At 28.9% G+C, this 20,817-nt stretch overlaps 1 protein-coding gene across 2 annotated transcripts; it reads left to right on the forward strand.

Moving 5' to 3' along the window:
• The first annotated feature begins 1,021 nt into the window (after positions 1–1,021).
• LOC123301496 (PC4 and SFRS1-interacting protein) lies at positions 1,022–20,788 on the forward strand. Of its 2 annotated transcripts, none has more exons than XM_044884258.1 (10): positions 1,022–1,307; positions 1,381–1,436; positions 1,667–1,823; positions 4,023–4,345; positions 4,656–4,713; positions 5,312–5,348; positions 16,025–16,623; positions 17,542–17,665; positions 17,895–18,074; positions 19,216–20,788. In XM_044884258.1, the coding sequence occupies exons 1-9, from the start codon at positions 1,230–1,232 to the stop codon at positions 18,038–18,040; spliced, it is 1,578 nt and encodes a 525-aa protein (XP_044740193.1). In that variant the 5' UTR covers positions 1,022–1,229; the 3' UTR covers positions 18,041–18,074; positions 19,216–20,788. The 2 variants fall into 2 exon arrangements, with proteins under 2 accessions (XP_044740193.1, XP_044740192.1); XM_044884257.1 differs by having other exon boundaries at positions 17,895–17,980.
• The last annotated feature ends 29 nt before the right edge of the window (positions 20,789–20,817 follow it).

Raw genomic sequence — 20,817 nt, forward strand, 5'->3', positions numbered from 1 at the left:
TCCATTTCTGGTTGTCTGTCTGTCTGTCGCCTGTCCGTCTGTCATCACGATTACTCAAAAACGAAAAGAGATATCAAACTGAAAATTTTATGGCGTGCTGAGGACGTAAAAAGGGAGGTCGAGTTCGTAAATGAGCAACATAGGTCAATTGGGTCTTGGATCCGTAAGACCCATCTTGTAAACCGTTCCTTGTAAAAAAATAAACAACTTTTGTTTGAAACATTTTTTCGTAAACATCATTGTTTACCCGTGAGAGCGCAAATTTTGCGCAAATTGTATAGTAAGTATGTTATTTATATGTGACATGTATGTATGTGTAATATGACAGAGTAATCAACACTGTCTATACATGGTATTTCAACAGTTAACTCAGTCAATTGTTTGTTTTCGCTTTTTTTTTTTTACATATGAGAAAAACTCAATTATTTTAATCGTACAAATTGCGACAGTATTTTGTAAATCAACCTTCCAACGTCGTTAATAGGTACGATTCAATTTTTATTCCACTGTATGTTTAAAATCTGTTGTACTGCTTATCGACGGTAAAAATGTTCAAATTCGAAAAAATAAGGCCAACATGACAAAATCATTCTTATAAAAATAAATAAATTATTCATGTACTAAACAGAATTCAAAGCATTTTCATTTCAAAATGATAATTGTTTAAAAGATTGTACATGATTTCAAAAAGTTCTGGTTTAAACGATAATTGAATCAAGAAAAATTGTAATATACACAGCTTAGCTATAGCTTAAAACAGTTCATGTATGTGCATATCAGGGTGTTTTAATAAAATTGTGCAAAAAAAAAAAAAGAAAAAATTGCTTTATTAATGGTTAAATTTATGTCTAATTTATGTTTTGTTACAAAATTGCTCAAAAAAGGAAAAAAATAAAAATATTCGCTTTTGTATATAATGTTGTTTCCTTTATTATCGACAATTCACATTAGTACCGAAAGTCACCACTTTATTTATATTAGAATGCGCCATTTTAATGATTCCATAACATTCATCATTAAATGCCATTATAAGGTGGTTATTTGAAAGAAAAGCATAGAAAAAATACAATTCACGTGAATTCTAGAAATAGATAAAATAGTACGAATGGAAATGCACATAAGCTCGATTTGTTTATTTATGTACTAAATCATTTTTTCGAAACATTCTTGTGGTTACCTAAACTACTTATTACAACTCTGCGTCAGCTTAATTGAAAATTGGCTTGGAAATGAAATCCAAAAAAAATTTTTGCGTCGGTGATAAAGTTTTTGCAAAAGTTAAAGGCTACCCACCGTGGCCAGCTATCGTAAGTATTATTTTTTAAATGTGTTTATATTTAATGACACATAACCTTATTTGTGTTTTACAAATTTTTATAGATTGATGAAATTAAAGGAAAACGTTACAGTGTTACATTTTACGGTACTAAAGAAACGTAAGTGATATTTGTTGTTACCTAAGTAAACAAAACACTAATGGCATTTTATAATAATTGCGTTGCTGTCAATAAAGCCGTTGAAAGTAGCCCTAATGAAGATGCCAAAAAGTAAAAAAGACATTGCCGAGAGAACTTCTATCAGCCTTGAAGTCTTCTGCGATTATTTCTTACAGTTTTTCGATGAATATAAATCGATGTATCAATACATATCTTTTTGATAATTTTAGATCAAAATTAAAATTAGAAGATTTATGTGACTACATAGACAATAGAGATAAAATCACTGGGAAGTATTCTAAAAAGAAAGGTTTTTTAGAATCAATTCGAGAATTGGAAGAAGAATTATCTGGTACTAATACAACAATTGATGAGGACATTTATCAGGTAAATTGATCAACATGTTAATCAGAAACGAATGACATTATAATTTTAAAATTTATTCCCATAGAAATGAATATGATTAACCGATTGTAAATTATTCACGGATCTAGTAATTATAGTAGGGATGTAGTATAAAGTCCTACTTTAGACGAGGGGGGTGTATCACTCAGGAGGGAAGAAATGTGCCTACTTTTGATTGGCTGCGGCTCTCATTTGCGGGAAATTCAAATAGAACGATAATATTTCGTCTATTTTAGATTTTATTATTTCTATATACATGGTTTTAGATTGCCTCAAGCAATATGCCTGCTTTTGATTGGCTGCGACTGTTCGCACTCTCAATTGCGGGAAACTTTAAATGGGTAGCGAATTTTGCGTGTGTTGTAGATTGGTCCGAGCAAAAAAATCTTTCTATTTAAAGTAAAATCTTTTACCTTAAAGAAAAAAATGTATTTTTTTTATATACAATTTAGAAATTAATTACAAATATAATATAACTAATTACCCTTGGATGAAGGAATATACCTTTAATATTCCTATGACCGACTAATTACCTAAAGAATATATCGTAAATGATTCGTAAAATAATAAAAATAAAACTTCACTTATTTTTTAAATTAAGATTAGGTTCACGAGTACATAATTCAATATATAAATAAGTAATAATTTCCCCAAATAAATTTTTGCATTAATTTCATATTTATAAAATTCTATAATACGTTGAAATTTAGTATTGAAAATTAATCGACGTATTTTCGAGACATTCTTAAGCCTTCTTTTGAATTTCATTAATTAATTTATAGTTGTAACATTAGGATTGAAGATTGAATATTCACTAAATTGAATAGAATATTGTTGCGTTTTGGTGACTTATATCGTTGAAAAAATTGTTTTAAAACAAGCATAAATACTTCACGTATTTATTTTTCTTTTGAATATAAGATTATTTATGTTGTCCACACACGTCAACCATATTTCAAACATGTTTCCATGCTTACAAACGAATCTAAAACACTTAAAGAAGGCTTTGAGCATACTTTCAGCATGAGCCTAGTTAACAACCAATAGAAAGTAGGCACAATGATACCCTGCCTCTTCCCCCCTGAGTGAGACCAACCCACTCGGTTATACTCCACCCCTTTTAAAATATTCCTATATCCATGAAATTATTATTATTTTATATTAACAATTGGTAGTGTCATCTTAAGGGTTCAGGAGTATTATTTGAAATTCTCAAATACAAGTGAAACTAGCATCTATGCGTAAAAGTTTTTGAGCCAAAATTAGATATCTTGTAATAACACGCTGTGGGTGCGAAGCTTTTGATGCAAACCATGAAAACCAATTTTTGGATTCTGATAGTGTGTATGTTATAACTATTGGGCAAATCATGTATTAAATTTAAATTCTAGAAGAACAGAGAGATTTCTAGTAATTAGATATTATTTCAAAATTTAATAGAATTGTTTTGAAATTCATTATTTTTTAGATTTATGTTCATACGATGATAAGAAATCGTATGATTATGACTAATACAGAAATACTAGTACATCATATTTTATTTATTAAACAATCCCATGTTTTCTTTCAAAATTAATTCCTTGAACTAGTTTTAGAGGCTTTGGAAATAAATCCATCAAAATTGAATAAAAAGCGGTTGATATAAATCAACCTATAAAGTCTGGTTTCACAAAGGAACATAATAATTGTGCGGGGTCTTAGAACCATTTATAAACAATTCGTACATTAATAAAATTATAATTTAAAAATTAAAAAATCAAAATTGAATTATCTATCACCTTCATAACATGGGGATCTCTGATGATCCCACTTGTAGAGCCTGCGTGGAGGATGATGCAATCTCCATTCATTTTATTTGCACCTCCAAGCAGGGCGCCGGGTTCAAAATGTTACCGTCCGAAATCTAGAATCCATCAATCCTGGGTAGGATCCTAGCGAAAAAGCTGTGGGCTTTCTACGTGGCGTCTGGAATCCTATAGCTACATTTAATTTTAAAAGCATCTCTTACACGAAAGCATCTCTTCTTAATGTGACAAGTTTTTCTAAAAGAAGGAACAGAGGGCTCCTTGGTCTAGGTGCTAGGAACTTACTTGCGATACCTCTCTTATTTTTTATTATTAATTAATTAATTTTTTGTTTATTTTTATCAAAAGTTGTTAGGATAATTTTTTTTTCTTATAGGATAATGGTAGAGTAAATTCAGATGATGTTTCTGAATCATTTAACGATGACGGGGAGAGTCAAAACGATGAAACACCAGTAGCAGGTTCACAAAAAAGGAAAAAGCGATCATTGTCTGTACAATCCGGAGAAGATTTACCAGCTGCCAAACGGCAGTTAATTGATAGCCGTAAATCATCCACAGCCAGTAACGCTTCAAGTCGAAAGAGAATGGATTCACCCGAAAATCAATCTCAATATTTCGATTCATCATTAAAAATTGACGAAGATCATGTTGGAAATGATCGAATCTCATCATCAGAAACTAATGTAAATAAGACTGTGTAAGTTTGATTTGAATCGATATTTTATTTGTTTCTAAATCTATTTGCGCACGTTGACGAGATAGTTTTTTAACCGGCCTTCGTATCGAGAATGTTGTAAATATAGAAAACTATGTGTTGGTAATAGTGAAAATGTGTCGTGAAAAATAAAAAATTGAAAAAAAGTTGAGAAACTAAGTATGAGAAAACTGCATAATACGAAATCATTTACATTTATATAGCTTACTTCCGTTTGTTTCTTTTTCCGCCTCTGTCTCATTCAAAATAAGAGCGTCATCACGAAGTCTAAAATTATTAATTTCTCTTTTAGATCTGAGCGTGACTATGAAATAATATTTGCAGATGAATTATACGAGAAAACAAACAATGTAAGTTAGTTTTTATATTCATTTAAATATGCCCGCCTTGTAACACTTATAATACAAATATTTCAGTTTTTATTTTATAACTGAATGAAATTCATAAATAGAAATGCATTAATCCCTTACTTTTAAAATTGTTGAAACCCCTGGTATAAAACCAAAAAACTCTCTTAACTATAAATTAAAAGCGAGAGAAGAATGTGTTAAAAAATCCGAATTTTCCATTTCATGTCAAAATGGATTCGAGGATATTCGAAATTATTATTTCTGTGAAAATCTCGAAACAGTCTCATTAATTCGTACAAAAAGAAAACTTTTATACTTTATAATTAATAAACACATGGCACTTTCATAGTTTTGTTGCTATCAGTAAGTCATTGAAAGTAGCCTTATGAAGATGCCAAATAGAAAAAGACATTGCCGAGAGAACTTCTGCCAGCCTTGAAGTCTTCTGCGATTATTTCTTACATTTGTTCGATGAATATAAATTGATAAACCATTCATTTTTGTTTTTCATAAATTTAATTTAGATCAAACAGCCTTAAAATCGTGATTTAAAAGCTAAATGCAGCGAAGTAATAGCTCCTTTTTTTTTAAATTTCAGATTTTTGAATTAATTGAAAAGGCGAAGTCTGCAGGAGGTAAGTCGTTAAAAGAATTTTTACAATTAATCAAAATAAATCTAGTTTAAGTGTGATATTCATATATAATTTATTTAAATATCAATGCTCATTTGCCATAGGTTAGGTTAGGTTATTTTGGCTATCCACGAGGGACACACTTAGGCCATAGGATCTATCTAAAAATGATTAGGGGATAAATTATTTATTTTAGTTCAGAGGTTCTTAAACTTATTTTGTCTTCCTACTTCGAGAATAAATTTTTTCAGCAACTCCAAAGCGTATTATATCAGTTTTATAAAAAAGTACACGTATAGATGTGTTCGTCTGTATTATATTACCTTTATGCATGGGCGGATTTACGAATTTGCCGCCCATAGGCAGGCATCAAAGTGTCGCCTTTTTTCATAAACAAAAATTTGTTTTATTTATTTGGAAATTGAAAAATATTTAATATAATAAATGAAATAACTTTTTAATCATAAGTAAGGTTTACAAAACAAAAAACAATTCATTTTTCAATTATTTCAATGTACATTTTTACGCCGGACTTTTTCAACAGCAAATGTATCGATGATTTTGTTCAGATAAACTTGTAGCAAAGTTTCAACTTCAATACACATTATAGCCAAAGAATTTAGTCTGTTCTCTTTCATCGTGGAACGGGAATAAGTTTTGATACGTTTCAAGCATGAAAATGAACGTTCCGCAGTACAATTTGCTACTGCAGTGCAAGTAAACATTCTAACAGCAATATCAATCATCGGATACACCTGATGCAACCTTGAACGGGGATGTTGAATTCATCCGATAATTGAACCTTTTTTGTTGATGATTTGAAAAAGTCGTTGATTTTTCTCGATGAATCAACATCATTTTTTAACTTCTCTTCTTTCTCTCTTCTTAATTTAGAGTACTGATACCATCACTCATTTTAAACGATTCAAATACTTCAGTCTCTGACATGGTACAGTTGACCAAAACAAGACGGAAGGTTAGGTAGTAATATTGACGGAAGGTTAGATAGTAAGTCTGAGAAACGTTCTAAAACTTCCAGGATTGTGACATTCGCGAATATAGTGACTAGGTATAGTTTAAGTGAAGTGGTGACTTTTTCAAATGATTGTTTCACGCAAAATTGACTAAAATTGAAAAAAACAAACAAACTTTTAATAATTGAAACGAATTTTTTGCCGCCGTAGGCACAGGCCTACTTTGCCTACGCATAAATCCGCCCCTGCCTTTATGAGATAAATAAACATGCACGTGTTTATACAATAATTCAAAATATTAATATTCGCGCTTCGTCAGGCTGCGAGACAAAGAGGAGAGACGATCAATTTTTTCGGTCCCTTTCTAACGGTAAATAATTCACTTATTGCGTTTCCTATTCTTTTAAGTCTCTATGTTATAGAACCTCTTTGATACAAACGATCATGCCGATGCCGGTACATGGCCGTTTGTATTTATAAACGTACGAATAATATAAATGGATGTTATCATATTGTACCAATTGGCATGACGGTTTGTGTATTTATTATTTAGGAACGTTCCCGTTCTAAAATATCATGATCTGCCGCCATGTCTCACCAACTGTAGTTTTCTTCTTGTAAACTTGAAAGTGTTTCTTTAAACTTTTAAATTTTTGTAAGCTTTTTATAGATAAATGTTAAAAAAATAATCAAAAAATACTAGGTACTTCAAATTTTTTAGTATTAAATTAAACTATATCCTTTGTTCACTCTGTAAAGATAGCACATCAAAAATGAAATTGAATAATTTTTATTAAATTTAGCATCATTATGTTCGAAAAATTCTTTTTAAACTTTTCTAATCCCAATTTTTTGATCATCATAATTTCCTAATTTTCAACGATCATTCATGGAATTTTTTTATAATGTTTACAACCACTTTAAAAATTTTTGCATAATAATTCACACCTACAGTACATAAAATTGTAGTCAGAGACATCTCCTGATGAAAAGTGTCACAGCTTAAGTGTCATTACCGTGATTTCTCCGAAGAAGGGGGAGTGAAAATTTTAGTTAGCTAATAGCTAAATGGGCTGTTTATGGTTATGCACATCTTAGCCTGTCTACACCTGCTAGTAAGCTGCTATGCCCCCCACTTCACGCTAAAGTGACTCGATACCACAACTCGTGTTAAGCACTGCTAATATCACTTCAGTTCTTCGATGTGTACAATTTTCAACTGCAAAAATTATAATTGCATAGCCTTGCCTTACCCTAATAATAATACTATAAGGCAAGTATAATGTATGCTGCTCATTACTAAAAAGAAAAAACCAATAAACGATTTTGTATTAGAAAAGCTAAACAAAGTTTAAAATATATAAAAGAATAGCAAGTCCGCTCCGATGAACGATTTACTTATCAACCCCCCCCCTCTTCATGCAGAACACTCGAAATATAATATTGAAGTGGGTAACATAACAATTTCGACATTGAACTGTCGAAATTGACAGATCACGACTGCGTTTAAATATCTCAAAATTATAATGTAATTTAAATATTTTTTTACACTTAAGTACAACATTTTTAAGCAGTATTTATATTTTTTACTTTGTTATAACGGTGTAAACAATGAATTAAAAATATATAAAAAATACATGAATATTCCCTATTATACAAAAAAAAAAAAAAATTTCAAACAATAAGGTGACCAAATGATTGTAAAAACAAAATTTCAAAAAATCTCCAAAAGAAGTGCTAACTTTATGGAGCTTTACAACACACAAACACATTTGAACGAGTTATGACTTATGTGTATAGTTTAAAACTTCTTCTAATTGTCGGTTTTTAACGAAATGGTTTATGATATTTGTCTAGTTAACAAAGTTTTTTTACATTCATATTAGTTATTTTCTACTAAAATACAATGGAAAAAAATGAAAATAAGGTAACTTTTGATTTTATTTTCTTTTGAGAGATAAAAAAATTAATTATTAGAAATTATTTAAGGAGAATTGGACTAATTTAACAACTACAAAAAGTTATAATAATGGCGGTAATTTATTAACAAATAATTATGAAATAAATACTACAAATTTACCATCACTGAAAGGGGAAAAATTATCAATTTCAAGTGGACCTAGTGGTGCAAATTATCGAGCTGGTGTTATCGAACAAAATTTAAATAACAGTGATTATGGTAACTCAAAATCAAATCCTTTTAGAAGGAATTCGGTAACTACTGAATCTTTTGTCCCTGAAAGAATAATTATTAACAATTTTCCATTGGAAAAGGAATCTTTTAATACATATATTTCAAGTGATAACACTATCGATCACGAAGAAACTACGTCGAATAGTTTGCACGAACAAGTTTTACTTGGTTATCAAAAAGATGAAAAACATCGTGAACATTTATTTAATCAATTATTTCATAAAAAAATAATCAGGAAAAGATCGCGGAAGCCAATTGTTGTTAAAAAGAGATCAACTTCAAATGAAATTAATCAATTTTGGAACGTACATAAAGAATTATTCTCAAATTGGATTGTATATGTAAATCGATATGGTGAATCAAAACTTGTTATGATTGAAGGTTTTGATGATTTTACGGATTATGATGATTTTACTGATTATGAAATTCAAGATATGAAAAATGATCCACTCTATTCAAAATATGTTCCAAAAGTAATTGAACGTCAAATGGCTAAAAAAATCAATGATTTTTCATACGAGGAAAAGGTCAATGGGTGGGAAAGTCGACTTAAAAATTTTAATAAACGTAAACAAGTACTTGAAATTAAAGATGGTTCCAATACTGAATGGTTTGAGGGAAACGAAAATACTGGATTTGAAATTAAAGAAGATTCTAATGCTGAATGGTTTGAAGGAAAAGAAAACACTGGATCTAAAATTAGAGAAGGTTCCAATACTGAAAGTTTTGAGGGGAAAGAAAATACCGAATCTAATTTCTGTCAAGTTTTATATGTGGAAATTTTACATAATAAAAAAGAAATGGTCGATAATGCCGAATCTATTGAAATAAATCTTAAAGATGAAATTTCAGTTGACGATTTTCTTGATAAAAATTTATGTGAACCAAGAATTGAAGAAAATAATTTCATATACGATTATGTTTTCGGGGATAACAATGAAATTCTTCCAGAAGACGATTTTGAAACATTGGAAATCCAAAATACGGACACTTTAGTAAATAATCGTAATGAATACGAGGATTTTTATTATGGAATAAAGAATCCTGAAGAAAAACCCACAATATGTTCAAATGTTAAAGATTTCGTCTTTTCGATTCAAGACCGATTGTTACATTCCAAAAGCGATATAATTATCCAAATTAATCATGAAAATTATATTTTGATTAAAAATGAAATTTTTGATCCTGATAATTTCGATTCAAATTTAAGTTTGGCGTTTTACGATGTTCTAACTAAAGAAATTAGTGTAATTGAAGATAATTTATCATCAAATAAAGTTTTAATCTTAGATCAAAAACAAGATGCAGAAACTGTTCAAATTAAAAAGCGTTTAATTGTTTCTGATACTCAAATAATATTAGAATCTATTACAAATGAAAAACCGTCCACCTTAGATGATGTGGAAAATGAGGAAGTTGTAATTAAAGAAAAAAACGATTTAGAAAATGATAAGAATAAAATTAAATTAAACTCATCATGGGAGGACAATTATGATTCTGATGAATTAGTTATAGATGAAGGTGAAAATTTAGAAGAAGAAAATTTACCAGCTTTCCAATTAATTGAAAATTTTAAAGATTTCGACATAAAAACTTCGAATCAATTAATACCTTTAATTAAAATGAATTTAAATGAAAAACTACAGAAAAAACTTCAAGGCTTTTTTAATGATTTTAATATTAATGATAGTAAAAGATTATCTTTGGCTTCTGTTTGTAATCGTTTATTAAAAACAAAATGGGTTCAAGATTTCATTACATCTAATAAGTTCTTAAATTTTAGTAATTTACTTTATTTGGATTCTGAACGTTTTACATTACCCTCAAATTGCTTAGATTTAGCAATAATACCTTCCAATAATTTTCTACGACCTGAAACTTTTCTAAATCAGCCTAAAATGCTTTTGCAAAATTTTGAATTAAATGAAAAAATAGGACATGAGGGTGGATTTGAATTTCATGAGTATCAATGTCAAAGTGATTTAAACTCAGATAAAACTGATGCATCTATTGAATTAATTGATTTATCTGATATAAAAAACTTGGTTAAATTTTCGACTAAAAACGAATCTTTTGCGATTGAAGATCTAAATAAATTAAATCAAATTAACACTAAAACACTAATGAGGGAGCAATCTGAAACAACAAAATCTACAACGGATTCTAACCAAACAGATGTAACAACATATTTTAATTCAAATAATTCGGAGGCTCTTAGCTTACCATGTCAATTATCAATTGAGGCGAAAATAGAGGAACAATCTCAATTAATAAAATCTTCGTCTATAGAATCGAATCAATTTTTAGACATGAAAATATCATACTCAAATAATCTTACAACTGATAACTCATCTTATCAATTCTCGATTGCTACAAATCCTGGGGAGCAATATAAACTACAATCAATACAATCTTCGTTTGCGGATTCTAATAAAACATCTTTTAATACAATTAATCGTGCGATGGATAACTTACCTCATCTATTATTGTCGGAAACACAAATTGGAGAGGAATTTGAAGTAATAAAATCTTCTACCGATTTTAATCAATTTTCAAATGAGATAAAATCTTTTAATGCAAATAAAAATGCGATTGATAACTTACCTTATCAAATATCTGTTGAAACAAAAACTGAAAAGCAAGTAACAAAATATTCTTTCATGGATTCTGCTCAATTTTTGGATGTTATAATGCCTTTTAACGCAAATTACGCGACTGTTAATTTACCTTATCAATCTTCAACTGAAAATGAAGAGCAATCTGCAGTAATGAAATCTTGGGCCATGGATTCTTATCAAATTTCAAATGTGAAAACCTCTTTTAATCAATTTTTGGTCGAAACACAAATTAAAGAACAATTTAAAGCAATAAAATCTTCGTCAAAGAATTCTACGCAAATTTCAAATATAAAAACCTTTTTCAACGCTAATAATTTTGCAACTACCAATTTACCTTATCAATCATCGACTGAAGTACAAATTAGGGAGCAATCCTTACCAATGAAATCTTTTCCCATGGATTCGAATCAAATTTCAAATAAGAAAACATGTTTTAATTCAAATAATTGTGCGATTGATAACTTACTTCATCAAACACAAACTGAGAAGAAATCTTTGGCAGTAAAATATTCTTCTACGAATTCTAATCAGTTGAATCAATTGCCAAATACGAAAGGATCATCTGATGTCGTACTTTTTACCGAAAATACTACTTCAGAAAAAAGTAACTATTCGATTAATAAATTCAATGAAACACATCATTCTGAAGTAATAAAAACCACAAATTTTACTGAAATGATTCAAACTTTAAATACTAAAATATCTCCGAGTCCGATTGATAATTTACCTGCAACATGTGATACAAAAAATTTAATTTCGAACGTGAAATCTGATAGTATAATTCGTATAGAACATGAAAATGAAATACGAATTATTTCTCCTGCACATCGAACTGAAATAACGTATAATTTTATGAAGGAGCGTGTTGAATTAATCGAAATTGATTCACCTTCAGCAAAAAAACGACCAAATGAATTAGATAAACTTTTAAATCATATATCAGAAGATGCAGAGTCAATCCCTATCGAATCCAGTAATCGATTAATGATAAATGAAATTGTAACTTCACCAAGTAATATACGAATTACAAGAAATCGTTTACATAATCTTGAACCAAAACAAAATATATTAAAAAGAAAATCTGATAGCTTCACAAGCGTTAATGAATATACTGCAAAAAAACTAGAAACTCCTAGAAAAAGGAAATCTGATAGTTTTCCGACTGTTTGTTATAATACAAGAAGAAAATTAGAACTAAGTGATGATATATTAAAAACGGAATCCGTAATCTTGAAGTCGCCGATTTGTGATAATAAAATTAATCAATTAGAAACTCCAAAGCATAATAAATTAAAAAGAAAATCTGATAGCATTTTGACTGTCAGTTATAATACAAGAAATCCATTAGAACAAAGGAGTAATATATTAAAAAGAAAATCCGACAGGTTTCCGATTGTTAATGATAATAAACGTAAATTTAATGAAAATAATATATTTTCTGAATTTTCGAATGATGTTCAAACTAGAAAAGAAAAAAGAAAATTTATATATCCAACAAAAAATACTGCATTACCAATAAAACGACAAAAAAAATTCTTATCTTCAAATCAAGTGTCGACTTCTACAATATCCATAGAAAAATCGCGGCGTTCACGTGTTTTTAAATCATATAAAAATTCAAATAGAAATCAAAATCGAGATACTGACATTCAAAATTCCTGGTTTGATAAAGAAAAACCATTACATCGTGATCAAATTCTTTCAATTCAAAATAATACAGAACATTCGCAAAATAAACATTCAAATTTAGAAACTATTAAAAAATGCACAACAACAAAATTTAAAAGGTCAAATGGTAATATAAAAAACAGTGGTAACATGGCAACAAATGAAAACAATATTACTAACAATGTAAACAGATATAATTTGAGAAGTGTAAAAAATCTTGAGAATCCTAGTGAAAATTTAAACAACAATGCATTATCATCATCAAACTCAATAACTGATCAAATAGTGAGTATACAAAAAAATTCTTTAAAAAGTCCAAATAATTTAAAGACGATATCGAATTCAAAAAAAAATATGGCATATCAAAGACGTTTTCCATCTAGTCTAGAACTATGTACAACGGAATCAAATACGAAATCAAAACAATTAAAAGATCTTATGAATTATCTGACAATTCCACAAGTAGATCAATTTACGAAAAATCATGATTACGATGTTTATATTGCTCAAATTCATTCACGTGATCAAGATATACCCGAATTAAAGATAAAACCTTGCAACGAACCCAAATATGAGTATATTGATGCAAATGTAATGTTGGATGAGAGTGACTATGGTATTTCTGATACAAGCAGTGATGAGGATTTTATATACTCAGCAGATTTAACACTTACAAATTATCTTAAATACTACAAAATGCAAAGTTTTTGTCAATCAAAGAAAATACCACCAACCGATGAGGAATTAATAAAAAAATATAAAATTATGAAAGGTGGACAAAAAGTTGGGGAAAATAAACAAGAAAAATTTGATTCTGATTCGAGAATATCCTCACAAAATCGTTTTACGCGATTAAATGAGCGAGTTTTGCGAAAACGATGTAAGCATGATTCGAAAGAACTGCGAGCTCATGTTATGAAACCGCTAAACCAAATGTCATATGATGAAATTAATTCGTTACGAGAAGTCGATTTAATATCATTTTTAACTTTTCGAGACTACATTAAAAGTAAACAGGAAATTCCCGTGGAGTGTACCAAGAAACAACATGATTTAAAGATTGAGCTACGCCCAATTCTGGACAACGAAAATATTAAACGTATTAATTCAACAAATTGGAAAAGTGAAGATTTTCAATGGTTGATGAAAAACATCAATTGTACTTGGAAAAATAATTTACGCAAACGTAAATTACATTTAGTGAAAGATCATATTACCAAAAACAGTAAAGCGATTAAATTTCGTTACATTGATGTGAAGCAAGATTTCGATACGCCATCAACTTCAGGTGGAAATTTTACAACTCATCGGAAAACGAAATCTTATGATTCAGATTCAGATTCGAGTGTTGATGAGAATTACATACGTGTTTTAAACAAACAGGTTCAATCAAAACGCGAACAAATTAATAAGTCAAATGATTTATGTATAAATGAGTTAACAATGTGTATGCAAAATTTAGATTGTTCGGGACCGAATAAAAAAAGTGATATATTCATTCGATTTAATATGTTTATAAATGAGACTTCTACTAGAAAATTATTAAATTTAGAACCAATTACAGAAGAATATGAATCACAGATTGCACTTAACGTTTATAACGAAATTGTGCAAAGAATATCCGAAATTTGTTTACACAATCATAGTAATAAATGGCTCTATAATAATCCGGATACCGATTTTATTGGTTTTCCTTCGATACAAATTATTGATAATAAATTGTTAAAGGAACATGAATCGTTTGAAGATACTCAATTGCACTTATATATGTCAATGGCGTCGGAAAATGATGATACTTTTTTGAAGTATCAAAATTATTGTGAAAATCCAAAAAAATTTAAAATCAAAAGTTATGTGAGAGAATTCTGTCGTAATGACTTGACATTATTCGCGTATAATAAACATAAAAAGGAAATTGAAAATGTTATACGTGAAATGCAAGAAGCAAATAATTTTGGTGAGTCATATATTGAAAATTTTCGGTTTGTTTTTATTTTGTTTGTTTGATATTCGTGAATAGGACACAATCTGTACGTTCTCGTTCTTGGGTGGGACGAGAACTATAACAAAAAATTCGTCAACACATTTTCAAAGGTCGAACAATGTTTCTGCCTTTATAGATCGGGCGATTTTAATAAGAAAAAAATAGATAGGTCATAGGTGCTACGTAATGTAAGAGGGGGCTAAAAAATAGCTCATGTTCTTAAATAAAAGATCATTTACATTGCAGCGTTATGCTTTATAAAATAACAAACATCTTCTAATTTGGAACATTTTTCCTCCGAATTTATTAGATGTACGGAAAAAGTGTTTCGGACAAAAGTCGTTTGTATTTTATAAAGAAAAAGGTTTTAATATAAATTTTTTTGTATCCCTTACCAGAATCAACTCGATTATGGAAAATGAGCTATTTTTTAGAATTTCGAACTTAAGAACTATCTCTATTTGGAGTATTCAAAAGGTTTATCATTGTATTCATTGTATTATTATTTCTTTTGTACTCGGCTGCGCGACGCTTGCGAATGATAATGTGTTTATCAGTCTATATAATATGTATGTGTGTGTGTTTGTTTCTTTGTGGTACACTAAAGACCAAACGCATAAAGGAATACATAAAATATCTATTCTTAGGGAGTCCTCAATAACAGTTCCAATTTTGATGATTTTTTTTTTTTAAATATTTCTTTTTATACAGAGTGCCCCAGAAGTAACGCACGTTTTTGTTGCATCAGGTAGAAAATAAAATTCTAAGATGAAAAATCATCTTCCATTTTTTGAACCGATGCAGGGATAGTTAAAATTAAAAAAGGCAACCAATCAGAATTTGTCATGGCTTATTGAGAAAAATAGAAAATGTTACTATAGTAACTTGTTATTAGTTATTTTGACAGTAATTTGGAGTGTTTTAATGCATGGGAAAAATAACTCATTACCGCCCTAGTGTGGTAATGAATTCATTATCGCACTTATACCGTAATTAATTCATTACAACAAGTGGCTAATTTTATATTGGTAAGGTCATAGTCGTTTCATTGTGCAGTAATAGATTTCGTTCCATTTTTAGCGGAGTATAATTTGGTTCCCAGAGTAGGCCAGTTTAGTAAATAAATTTGTATATAATGCCTTTTGAAATAAATAAAAAAAGCTTTTAACAGATTTTCAATAAATTCTTACAGTGTAAATTCGCAAGGATTTTTTTATATTAACAATTCGATTTTTTTTTAGATACTCCTGTAACAGAAAAAAGTAGAGAAAAAGATTTATTATTAATTGCCCGAACACCAGAAGGTGAATTTATTGGTATTAAATATGACACAGATCGACCGAAAACATTTGAAAATGAAATGGCCCGTTTACATTGGACTGATGGTTCAATACGAAATATATTAAAATTTAAATCACAAATTGAACATGGAGAAATATCACCAAATCAATCAACCAATATTGTTACAAATCCACAACTAACAATTGAAGAACGAATATTAGCGATTGAAAAATGTGTTGTACGACGGAAACAAGAACGTTTACATTGGCTACAGTTAGAATCGAAATTAGTTGAATATGATTCTGAAATAAAATCTTATTTAGGTTTAGAAAGAGCTGACACTGAGAAAGCGTTACATTGTTTGGAGGAAATATTAGCTTTGCCCATTGAACAATTAATGTTAACTAAACATCCCCATGTTGTTGATATGGTACGCCGTTTAAGACGTTACATAGGTAATATTAAAGCATGGGATTTATCGGATGAACAAGCAATTGAATTTAGCCGAGGTGCCGAGCAAATACGACAAAAGGCAGACGAAGTTTATCAAAAATTCAAAGTAAGTTGAAAATTATGTAAGTTCAAGTTAAAATTTATAAAATTAAAAAAATATATATCTATTTTTGAATTACTCTAAAAAGTTTGACTTATTTGACGGCTGAATTAAGTTTTCTGGTTATCGAGAATTTTTGAGATAATAAATTTTACAAAATTAACTTAAGTTTTGATTTTTATCGCAGTTGAAAATAAAAATGATTAGATGTTTCTTTTTTTGTGTGTGTTTTAAGTGGAGAGATAAGGGTATAACCCCTTTAAAAATTAGAAAAGTCACACAAATAAATACAAAAATTCATAAAAGGGTTCGGCGATTTTAGTTTCTGAAATATTGCTGGAATTTCTATAGAAAGATAGAATGAGGATCTCTGTTTAAAAATTAACAGGTTTTCTCTCGAGGGCTGCGAGAAGATTAGTATACAAATATATTTTCTGTTGCATTCTAAACCAATTTATCTATATTTAAAATTAATCTGTTTCTACGCATACATACATCTTTGTATGTTGGTAAACAATGATAAATCGGGGTATGGATTAGGTTTTTATATTATTTTTGCCCTGAGTCAACGTGTTAAATGAACAAATTGTTCCAGTTCAGGAGTTAATAGTCACAATAACTGTTAACATTTTAGGGAATGTATTTGAGACAGCTTGAAAAATTTTTGTAATGCCTATCATACATATAAAACGTAAGAAATATGACTTATTGGTCAATTTGATTACGTCTTACATCTTTGTCTGATAGCTATTACTCATTTTGTAATGTCTGAATACGAAATCAAAAACTTGGAGAAGGGTCCTGTTATATAGCCAATTGAACTTACGCAGTTGCTTTGAAGAAATCAAAATTTCTTATACGAAGGGTTTCCTGTAAAACCGTAGTTTTTTTTCAAGAAACTAATAATTTACATTTTTATTACAGACTTTATATGAAACAGAACATGACAAAAGTTTCTCTGATATTTATAATAACCATGTGAAGGAGTTTAACATGAAAACTAAAAATATGAAGGAGGCGCAACGATTTGCTGTTTGTGCCAAACCTGGTATGTAATTAATTTTAACATTTTCATATAAAGACATGTGGTGAAAAATCACGCAATATTATAATTTCAATTAGGGCACAGAGGACTCTTGGTCTTGATGCTAGGACTTACGGTACCCCTCTTTTTTTTATTGTTATGATTTCAATTAAAATCAAAAAACAATTTTTTACCTCATTGAAATTCGTGATAATTATTTCGGAAGTATTTTAAATTTTTTGTATAATTTTAGGTACTCGACAATTTGAAATGGACCAGATGGATGATCAATTAGAAATTGAAGCTATCAAATTAAAAAATGAATTAGAAAATAAAAAGGTAAATCCTGATTCCATACTTTCAGATACAAATTCTGATGTAAATCCGGAAAATTCGTAACATTTGACAGATGATTTCATATAAATATTTTTCTGTAAGTTTTTATCAAAATTCAAAATTGTTTAATAATTTTTTTTTATTTACACAATTTTTCTCCTTTAATTCTGAATCAAATAATCAATAATTAATATATTCTGGTATATTTTGATTGGACTGTTGGAATACACTATCAGAAAAACATTTTTAATTTAGTCGAAAATTGTGTAAAAAATCAAATCCAAACATGAAAAAAATTTTAATATGCTAACTTTTATATAAAAGATTTTTAAAAACGCATTTCATGAGATACATAATTTTCGCGTATAATTTTCTTTATTTAAGCTTTCAAATATCCAATTTGAGAATTTATAAGATGTTAATTTTCCCCTTAAATGTTTAGAAATTAAAGGATAACACTGATCTGTTTTAAGTTGAGCTTTGATAAGCTGTGCAGTATATAATCATAAATAAAAATGGAACTATTATTCGCTGATTTTATACACAATTTCAACAGGTTTCATACATTTAATATTCCAATGGTTCATCATCATTAAGAATATTATACTTATCTGTTTAAATATAAATTGTTCATCTCTAAATCGCCCCCTGTCGTGTATGCTTAATTTTATTATAGCTTTATACGTCCTAGATGTGCCAGAATAGTAAAGAAAAGTCGTAATTTCATCGAAAATTGTATAGTTTCCGATAATTACAAAATTTTAACTTTTGATTTGTTACCTTGAGGGAGGCTCTTGGATAAATAGCTCTGAAACCATCATAAATAGAAATTTCACAGGTTATTTGTGCACATTTACGAAAACCAGTTCGATTTATTTTGGATACTGTCCTACTTTGCCTTTTTCGAAAAGACTCTTGCTACACCCAAGATGACATATACAATCACTAAAAATGAAGTAATTCCGGGAATAATTTTTCGACATGGCTCTATCGCGTAACAGATTAAGTAACAATAGACATATTTGCCGCTTCACCAAATTTCGATCACCTGCCTTTAACCGGAGGGGTGATATACGCATCCAAACCGAAATTTGGTGTAAAGTGGCAAGTAGGTTTATCGCTACCAATCTGTCCATGTTTTACGATGTAGCTATATCGAAAAAGCCTTTGTATAATGGTTTCAGAACAAGTCGTTATAACAAACATTTGAGTTAACACATATTATATTAAATTTTTAGCCACTACGAAATGAAATTCCAAATGCTACGGAAAAAGAAGCTGCAGCAACTTCTGATATGTAATGGAAAAACAAACAAAGATTAAATAATCTGAGAATATCTACCACATAAAAAATGGAACTTTACTTTTTATTATAATTATATTCAAGCAATTATTCCAAAAATTTAAAAAAAAAAAAAACTAATTATTTTATGTGATTTAATGTAATTCGATCTCTGTTTCAATATGGTGGTCTTAGTTGATATATGTTTAAAAAAAAACCTTAATATTTTAATTATTCACAGAAAATTAAAATGGACAGACATAAGTTTTGGCAAAACATAATTTATCCGTAATTTTTTTATTTAATTATTTTAATACTTGTATTTGTCATGATGAATTTGAATGTATTTTGTTTAATCATTTTTGTTTTTAATTTTTATTTCTATTGTTATAATTGCTAAGTTAGCACTCAGTTCCATTGGGACGACGTAAATCGACGTTAACCGACAGCAGACGTTATAAGCGCTAACCAAACGAAATCATTTTTGTTTACGATCGTGTCAGATCAATAGAATAAAATCTTAATTTAAAATAATTTGAGGTTCGTCAAAATTTTTGTTTGTCGATTTGGAAAACATGCTTTGGTCATGGAAATTAAATGTTAATCATATACGACACTACGTTAAGCAAATGTGATTTTTATGGAGCTGAATCCTAAGTCATCTCGATAGCCTAAAAATTATAATTCTTCGTTTAATTTTTTTCTGCGTTTATTTTTTATTTTGTTTATTTGCTTTTTCTCAAAAGTTGAATATTTGAATATTCTCCTTAGTATTTTAATTCGAAATTAATAGCAAATATTTTCTCTAATGGCCGAGGGGGTTGGTTACTTCTTAAAGGGTTGAGGGAGGTGATGTTACTACTATTTGAGTGAGAAAATGTATTTTTTAGATTACTTGTTTTATTTATTTAATTTGTTCGTACTTCGAAAGATATATAAATTATATTTTGGTGTAGTCATTTGGCCCTATTTATAGTTATTTTAAAAAATTGTTTAAAATTCAGCTGTAAGTTCATTATGACAAGACATTTTTATTCTGAAAAATGTGATTTTTTTTACGAATTACGGAATAACATAACGGATATTCGAATAACAATCGTACATTCATTAGTTTTCGTTGTCAAACTCTTTTCCAACTACCGTGAAAGGAAACTCCGTATTTTGGAAGATTTTTCTAAATAAAAATGATTGTAGGCTCCGTTTAAAACAAACTATATGAAATCATCTTGGTTTTTGCTTTTCACTATGAACTAAAAGTCAATGGAAATTAGGATACGACAATGCTTTATTTACAACATACGTGGTTTTCAAGAAAAAGTAGTTTTTCTTGGTCATTGTGATTGTTTAATATTTGTCTGCTGAAAGTTTTCGTATGCATGCATATGTGCAACCCCCTTCGAATAATTTTATTTACAAATCAGTTTTATTTTTTTGAACAATAGCATCATTATTAAGTAGATCATTCATAGAATAAGACTACCATTTCCGTTTTTGTCAAAAATGATAGAGCTGAAGGTTTATTTTGCTATTATTACAGAAATTTAAAAAAAAAATGATT

This window comes from Chrysoperla carnea, chromosome 5 (genome assembly GCF_905475395.1).
Source record: "Chrysoperla carnea chromosome 5, inChrCarn1.1, whole genome shotgun sequence".
Lineage (NCBI taxonomy): Eukaryota > Metazoa > Arthropoda > Insecta > Neuroptera > Chrysopidae > Chrysoperla > Chrysoperla carnea.

Excerpts from the sequence above, each read along its gene's own strand:
- LOC123301496 (XM_044884257.1), top strand. The coding sequence starts at position 1,230 with ATGAAATCCAAAAAAAATTTTTGCGTCGGTGATAAAGTTTTTGCAAAA. Across the intron at positions 1,824-4,022 it reads TTGATGAGGACATTTATCAG|GATAATGGTAGAGTAAATTC; the intron begins GTAAATTGATCA and ends TTTTTCTTATAG. Across the intron at positions 4,714-5,311 it reads TATACGAGAAAACAAACAAT|ATTTTTGAATTAATTGAAAA; the intron begins GTAAGTTAGTTT and ends TTTAAATTTCAG.